Source organism: Harpegnathos saltator, unplaced genomic scaffold (assembly GCF_003227715.2).
Source record: "Harpegnathos saltator strain DR-91 unplaced genomic scaffold, Hsal_v8.6 scaffold184, whole genome shotgun sequence".
NCBI classification, from domain to species: Eukaryota; Metazoa; Arthropoda; class Insecta; order Hymenoptera; family Formicidae; genus Harpegnathos; species Harpegnathos saltator.
This window is the reverse complement of record NW_020229966.1, coordinates 301,523-309,843: the sequence shown is the minus strand read 5'-3', so window position 1 is coordinate 309,843 and position 8,321 is coordinate 301,523. Positions and strand designations below refer to the sequence as shown.

Below are 8,321 nucleotides of genomic sequence, written 5' to 3'. Positions count from 1 at the left end.
CGATAGAATTTAACGAAATGGTGAGTGTATAATGACAACGCTTATCATATGATATAACGCATGAGTAATAAATCGCATCGATTCCTAATGAGAAATATAAGGACAATTACATTTTGTTGTTTAAGATTGTAAACACCTTCATGATTCATTTTATTCATGCCGAAAGTACAATATTTCGAATGATTACAAATAATAAATTTGTAGTTTAATTAAAATCTAGATGCAAAATTTTGATACAAAAATATTGATTTCAAAGCAATTAATTAGTAATATTGCATATATTTTACGTGAATTATTCTGAGATAATATTATAAATTTTACAAAATATAAATTTTCCAATGAAATTTCATCACAGAATTTTGTCCTTAACAAAGAATAGTGTATGTTTGTTATGTGCAATTCTATTTTTTCCATTACACTTGTTTTCTACTACATCGAAATGATTATGTTCTTATGTATTTCTCTGGAAACAATAACTTTATTATTATATGTCTTCACTCATTTTTATTATGTCTACACTATAATTATAATTTAACTAATATTATATATTTTCATCTGCTTTACTAAGAAATTCTCTTTCAAAGAAAATATAATTTTGACTTTTTAAATCTGCTCTTCTTAGAGCGATATTATAATTGTGCTCCTCAGAGGGCAAGGTACGTATTTGGATAAACTTACCTGAATAAGCGCGTACAATAATCGCTCCAGCTGTCCCTGAAATCAGTGACGTGAGAAACAAATTGAGACAAGAGGCTGGTTCTTGTAAAATGCATATCGTATATTTCGTGATCTCGCGGTTTTTCCTCGCGGAAACATTAGATTCGTTTTAAATTTATATATTATTATATAGCGCGTGATCCGTGAAATCTCGCGGCGTGGTGATTTGGTTGGCTGCATGAAAGACAAGCGTACCTTCATCTCATCGTAACGTACATTCAGATCCCAGGTGTCTTAACGAGCCGCGCGATTAAAATTTTTCCGCTTTTCCGAAATGATACGATATGAAACGCAATTCACACACTAGTTTCGCCGTACGAAGTGATGCACCGGTCTTGATATACATATGTGCCGCGGGCTGAAAGACGCGTCTGAATGTACCTTGACGAATGAAACTTATACAAATATACAATATTAACAATCTGTCACGACGAGAAAGGGCATTGTGTGCCCGAGAGAACCGATATCAACGACTGGTCACAGTTGACTCGACTGTCTGCTCTAACCGCGGCATTTTCCCCCGTTGCATTTTTCGCTAAAGACCATCGCGGCACAATCTAATTAATAGTGGCATATTATATACGCGTCGGTCGCATTGCATTTTGATATATTGCTATCTTAATTGTCTGCTAATTGAAGCCGCTGGTAACAATCTCGAAATACTCGAGACAGTCGTGATTGATAGGTGACAGTTTACGGGGACGTCCGATGATCGACGCTTTCCGTCGTCGCGTAAATCGACTGCTTATGCATTATCGGTAATATATTGGACGCGATGATAAGAGCTCGCACGATCCTGCGTGTGTTATCGGGAAATTCGCGGATCCTCGTACTCACACCGCGCTTCGAAAAATGCTTCGACGGGCGCGCGTGGAAAATTGCGAGATATTAATGGCGTGAATTGTGATAGATGGGGGTCGAATTGAACGGCGCAATTTGTCTCGATTATCACAGCCATAGTGATACGCGATACCGACCACTCCAATACCTCGGTCAGCAGTTCGCGCCTCGAATCTTTATTGTTTACGAGTTATTGGTTATTTGATACACAGATTTATGCTCTTACCGTAGTTTTGGTGTGGTCGCGATTTTTAGTCGCGAGAGAGACACAGGGGTCGTGTTGGGGTAACTAGGTGAGAGAGAACCAATATTATACCAGCTTTGAACAGCGCGATCGATATTAATAACGTTGTCGCATCGCTCTGTGATGACTGAATAATTTGCTCGGTGACGAGTACATCTGCTTGAACGGCATAGTATGTTGTACTCGACAATCGAGACAATCGAGCCGAGCGTGTCTTGCGCAATAGCGCCGCAAGAACGTTGATGCGCGTGTAGAAATTTGCTATTACTTAATAATCGAGTCTCTAAAAGTAAAATAGGCACGCTAGCGCAAAAAAGACCTATTATTAATCAATTAAAATTAAATTCGCACTTGTTTCTTCCTGTTATATAAATAAATATAACATTCTTTTTTTAATGTGGGTGGGCATGAAAATGTCAGTTTTTATCTAGTTCCGCGAAGTGAATTGATCGGGAACATCGACTGGCCATATTTATTATTCGTTTCCTTCTCGTGCAAAATCAGACATCATTCGAGCCTCGAATGTTCGGAATCGCTCTGAAAATTGACAAAGGTATTCTTTCGTAATGCAAATACGCATGCTTTTTCTTGTATTTTTTTCTTTTTTTTCTTCTCTCTATCTCTCGAGCATCGAACATAACCCATATCGCGTTTAGAATTATAACGTTCCATGACAACGCAGCCAACCGCCTCTGTCCTGCCTACGTCTCTTATGTTAACGCAGTATGTTAACGTAACACACACTCCCTCTTTGGCCCTCGTGTCCGCTGTAGTCACGATGATAGAAAAGTCCGTGCGGTGTACATTTGGATGGTAGCGTCTCGCCTGGCGTCGCGGTGCACCGTTTGTCCAACAGCATAACGATGCCCAAGCTCGCCAAAGCGGAAGCTCAAAGTGCAAGCCGAGGTAGCTTGTCGAGTCTTCATCTGAGCACCTGGCCCGATCGGGTCAGAACGACGGCCAGGAAGAGCAACGACAAGCTAACGGCGGCACCCGCTCGAGCGGCTCGCGCGCCGCTGTGATGTAGCTCTGCTAAGCTTTCTCCTGAAACAGCGTTAGGTACACTCACAAGGAAACGCTCGCGAACACCCCGACGTTTCCGACGTCGACGAGTTTCGGATATGTCGTAAAGCGGCAGAGCGGGGCTAGTCGAAATAAGTGCGAAGCACTTATTTCTCTCTCGCGCGAACGTCGCACACCGCGAATCGAGCTTGATATTGCGCGCCAGAGGCGCGCGCGCGTACTTGGATAGTATTAGAGAAAACGCGTGCGATAACGCGTGTGTATGAGATAAAACTTCTCTTAGTGCGCCGCGCGACTGTTTTAAGATACATCCCAAGTGTGCGCATCGAGATCGGTACGGAGATAGTCGCGAACTTCGCCTCGCGAGTGCAACACACCGCGAGCTCGTGTGCGATCGAGTTGCCTTCGTCTCGAATATCAGTTATAACGCGCACTTGAGCGACACGATGCAAATATCGAGAAACATTGTGTATAATTCGATTTCGGCTAAGAACGTGTGGAGCGTGTATTAAGTTGTACGAGAGAGGAGGATAAGGATGACGTTTGCGCGAGTCACTTTGTAGGACGAGGTGTTCCTGAGAGACCGCGAATTCCGCGACGTACAATTCCGGAGGAAGATGTAGACACGAAGACTGAGAGAGAGAGAGAGAGAGGGGGAGAGAGAGGGAGAGAGAGAGAGAGAGAGAGAGAGAGAGAGAGAGAGAGAAACATCTGAATTTATGAATGAATTTTCGCGAATACCCCGCGAGAAGCGAGCTTCATTAGGGAACGATTCGTCATCGACGGTTCTGTCTCGCGCAATATCTCTCTGTTATCTACGTGAGGTAGAGACGTTCCCGCAGTGACATACCGTGTCTTTCGCACGTTTCGGAAGCATTCCGTCGGGAGAACGCATGCGAGAGAACGCATACCGAGAAGCTGTATTCCGTTCGGAAACAGCTGGAGTTCCTTTGTTAAGACATTTTTTTACAATATCTCTCGTTTTTTACTTTTGTCGAGATATTTCTCAGTGAGTGAATAAACGGCGATGAAGACTCGATGGAGATTAGTTCTGTTATAAAATCGCGACATCAAAGCGACCGCGCGCGAAGTTTGCGCAGTTAGAAAATTCGACATGCGCGCGCCGAGTTTCGTCGCGTCGAGTTTCTCCGTGCGAGAACGTTTTAAGAAGACGATCCTTTACGACAAGTTCCAAACTGGACTTTCTCGCAGGAGTCAAACACCGGAGGACTTTTAGGCGCATCCGCGAGAGCACAGTTTAAGGTAAATATTAAATGTTGAGAGAGAGAGAGAGAGAGAGAGAGAGTACGTACTTTAGTAATAAATAGCCGTTGAGTCTACAGTCGCTGTGCAGAGAGACGGAGAGTTATATTACGGGACGTTTCATTCGCAGCTTCCGTAATAGAGTGAGCGCGAATAGCACACATAGGTGAATGTTGTGAATTTCTGAATTACATAAGATTCGCAGCACGATTCCCCTTGTGGGGAAACTGTTGCCACTCTGTTTGTTAGCGTCGTTAGCTACCGAATCGTCTGAGACAAGTTTCTCCGAAGCTGTCACGGGCATATCGAGTATTTTAGAAACATATTCCTCGACAAATTTCAACTTCAGATTGCTCAAAGTACTGTTAAATAAGGAAACTGAGCAGTAGATTCAATATGTCCCGTACTGTAACGTGAATTAACTACCGAGAAGACAACATTGTTGATTCCCCGCGCACGTTCTGCCTAATTTGACCAATCGCGCGCGCGTGCGCGCGCCATAAATGTTCTGCAATAATATTTTAATTTTGAATGCGATGCATTTTTCACTCACTCGCGATGAAACAAGAGAAGCTTGTACAACAGAGAGAAATATGCGGAAGATCATTCATTCTCACCGTTTAGAACGTGTACGTGAACCGTGGCGGGTTGGTCCGGCATGGTGGTGAGCTGGCACGTGTAGTTTCCGCTATCCGTAGGTCCAACCTTAGCTATGCTGAGAGTTGAATTGGCCCCCTCTTCCATTAGATCCGTTTTCACGCTACAACACGCGCAGGGCATTGAAATTTTAATGCCCTGGAAGGTCGCCATCTGACAATTTTTCATGCAATATTTTATACCGTGCCACGGCGATACCACGTGCACGTAGCAAAGTAACACGAATATACACGTGTCACATTACTCTCTCTCTCTCCCTCCCTCCCTCTCCCTCTCCCTCTCCCTCTCTTTCTCTCTCTCCACTGTCATATGCGGCGTTATCGGAATCGGCACGTTCGCGCATCGCTGCAAATTCAAAACTGACGTGTATCTTCGGTGATCACGCAGCGGCGTTGGGAATTAAATAGTGTTACAATGAATTACGTGCATTCGCTTGTGCTCGAAAATGCAATTAATTTCGTGCACCAGATTAATAAAACAAAAAGAAAAAAAGGTATCCGTGTCCAGGAATATGTTGATGCGATAATTTGTTGTAATCTACGTTCGTGACGAGCACACGCGCGTATCATCAATCACAATGATGATGATATTCAGGGTGGAAACAGTTTCACGCGAAATTAAGAGCAATGCACGGAAATGCTCGAGAGAAGAGAGAATCTCCTAAGGCAAGCTAACGAGAACTCCTCAATTTTGCCAGTTCCTTTCTGTCTCTGTACCTTAGTTCTTTGTCCTAACTAATCACCAACGTTCCATCACGACTAAATCGTTTCTTCTCTTCTCGTGCTTTTTTTCTTTTCGTTGTTCGCGCTCCATTCGCACGCTTTTACGTTAACTTTCTTATGCGAGAAAGCAGCTAAGTTAATTGCAAATCGAGCCGAAATTATCAGCTTTTCCGAGAGCGCTCGGTTCTTCGCGCAAACAATGGACCGAATAATAATCTCCGACCGTCGAATAAATATTTGCTCACTGCTGGCGAATCACCTTGATAATATACTTTATATCGACCGATCGCTTCTTCTCCCACGCCGCAATGGAGTTAAATATTTCAGTCTTGCTAACAATTCGCGGGCTCATTTCTCCGTGTACGCGAGATGAGCGGATACGCTCGCAGTAACGTTACCGCGAGATGTATCGCTTACGTGGAATTATATTTCGCTGAAAAATACACGTGATTCTGCCGCTCGCTCGCACTATCGGATAGGATGAAAAACAAAATATAAGATCGCGAAATTTAAAACAACTCGTAAACGCGATATTTGACGATGCTCTTTGAATTTTAGTCGAGGGGCGTCCTTTTCGCCTGTATCTTTTATTCATTTAGCGATCGGCGCGATCACTGCGAGGCGACGCAAACATCGAATTTTCGCGAGCGCGCCGGGGGTTGCTGTTGTGAGAGCGCTGCCTTTTTCCGAGGACCGCATTTCTCCTGGACCGCGACGGAAAGAATAGCGGCAACGAGAATTCGTCGAAGCGCGCTAATTGCCGACGAAAATATATCCCGCTCCGCGAGGAAGAAAAGTTTCCCGGTACAACTGCACATTGCAAAGACGTCTCGCGGAAAATTGCCCTCGCGCGCGCTTGACGTTTTTATTTTTGTGAGAAAATGGCGGGGAGAAAAAAAGTAAGACCGTTCGAGCGGGCATTTCACGACGAGCGTTTCATGACGAGTATTTCACGGCGAGCGTCTCACGACGAGCGAAGAATGCGCGAGTGGTGGGCCGCGGTAAAATGGTAAATACGGAAAAACGCGCAGCGACGGTTAATAATTGCACGGAACAATTAGGTGATGGTCTCTTTAAATGTTTATACCGCGTGATGGATATTATACGACGTATCGAACGCTTTTATCTTAGTATCTATCTTAACTTCTTCTGAATACATTAATATCTTAGCTGATTAATTTTACAATTGTTCCAAACTATTATATTTGAGTAATTATATTTGAGTAATTCATCCCAGAACTTTATATTCACCCATATTTTTCCGATATATTCCAAGGCGGAGGGAAAGAGAGAGAGAGAGAGAGAGAGAGAGAGAGAGAGAGAGAGAGAGAGAGAGAGAGAGAGAGAAAGAGAGAGAGTGTTAAAATTGGCGATTATATAAGATTTATCTGAATTCCGCTAACGTAATCTCAGCAGCTTCGTCGGCAAGTAGGTTGAATTTGCGTCATACATGGCTATCGTTCCGTCTGTTTACGGGCTATTTGACGACCGAAGGAATGGTAAAAGTTCATCCGCTAAATATTTCGCAGTGAGAATTTTCACTGTCTCCTTGCCGTGTGTTTTGTCACACGACAAACGGTGAAACAACGTGAAACAACGCGCGCATATTTCGCACGACGATTTCGTTTCGGACATTTATCTCTATACGGTAGATTCTACAAGAGCTATACGAGCTTTTGATGTACTATTTGATAAAAAAGAGAAAAAACTTGTCTCCTTACGGTACGTTTTAACATTTCGGTTCATATCTCATGGCTCATGGATACCACATGTGATGGTATTCCTCTGCGAGAAATTTGTACGAGTTCGTAAAGGATGTCGGAGGGGAAAAATAGAAAGTTGACGACAAAGAAACACGTTCAGAGATCAGCAGTCTCGACGATTGTCGCGAAACGAGATCCATCCAATCGTGGACTCGATTCACGCTGCGGTGACGCTGCTTTGTTTAATTGAAGGGTGACCATTTGGGATTTTCCAGCGCAGGACGAAAGTGCCGTCGTGGCTTTCATGTGATCACGCTCGTCGCAATTGCAACCGTGCAGCCATCTCGTCCTCACCTCGACACGGTACAACGATTAACGCGAGATCTCGCCGGGCTGACAAAGCATGCTCCCTTTTACAGCTACGCTTTTGCTACAGTCTTCGCTTTTGCTAACCCTCACGAAGGAAGTGCCCTTTTATTTATGCCGGTTCGCGTGTCGCGTTAAAGGATGGAAACTTGCCTGACCGAACGAAGAGGGTCGCTTTCGGATCGCGCCGAGCTAAGCGGGACTTTAATCGAAAAAGTTCCCTCATTGCAATTTGTCGCTTTCGTTACCTTCGGCCGGTTGAACACTGGCGGACTATCGCTCGTTTATCCGCAACCTCGAGCGTCCATGTCTGCATCCCGCTAACGCGCAGCTTTTGTAAGAGGTCTTCCTCCTCCTCTTCCTCCTCCTCTTCCTCCTCCTCCTCCTCCTCCTCCTCCTCCTCCTCCTCCTCCTCCTCCTCCTCCTCCTCCTCCTCCTCCTCCTCCTCCTCCTCCTCCTCTATTTTCTCCTCTTCCTCCTCTCACGATCAATCCGATAGTCGGAGACGCGCCGAGAGAGACGCAGCCACCGACGCGACATTCGGTAAAGCAGGGTACGGTGAGTAGTTACTCGCCGTAAATCAGAACGAAAAATTACCGGTTTTACGGAAAACTATGGGATCCGCGAAGTTAAACATGAATATTTATGCTCCGTGCGCGCGCTCGCACGCTTGCTCGTTCGCACAGAGTGCGTGAAATGGCAGCCGCTGTGTCTTTATTGTTATGATTATCGCATCACAAATATTTTCCATCCCAATTTCACAGTTCAAAGGTTCTAACATCGCGC

At 44.5% G+C, this 8,321-nt stretch overlaps 1 protein-coding gene across 3 annotated transcripts in view; it reads right to left on the bottom strand.

Moving 5' to 3' along the window:
- Nucleotides 1-1,058: 1,058 nt before the first annotated feature.
- Nucleotides 1,059-8,321, bottom strand: part of LOC105183181 (obscurin) — a 148,255-nt gene continuing 140,992 nt past the window's right edge. For 2 of the 3 annotated variants that reach the window (XM_019841400.2, XM_025297744.1), the window contains 2 exons: nucleotides 4,705-4,847; nucleotides 1,059-2,845 (listed from right to left, as the gene is read on the bottom strand). In XM_019841400.2, the coding sequence (XP_019696959.2) occupies nucleotides 2,724-2,845; nucleotides 4,705-4,847 (265 nt within the window). In that variant the 3' untranslated portion in view covers nucleotides 1,059-2,723. The remainder of the gene's footprint in view (nucleotides 2,846-4,704; nucleotides 4,848-8,321) is intronic. The other variant, XM_025297745.1, reaches the window with a different exon arrangement.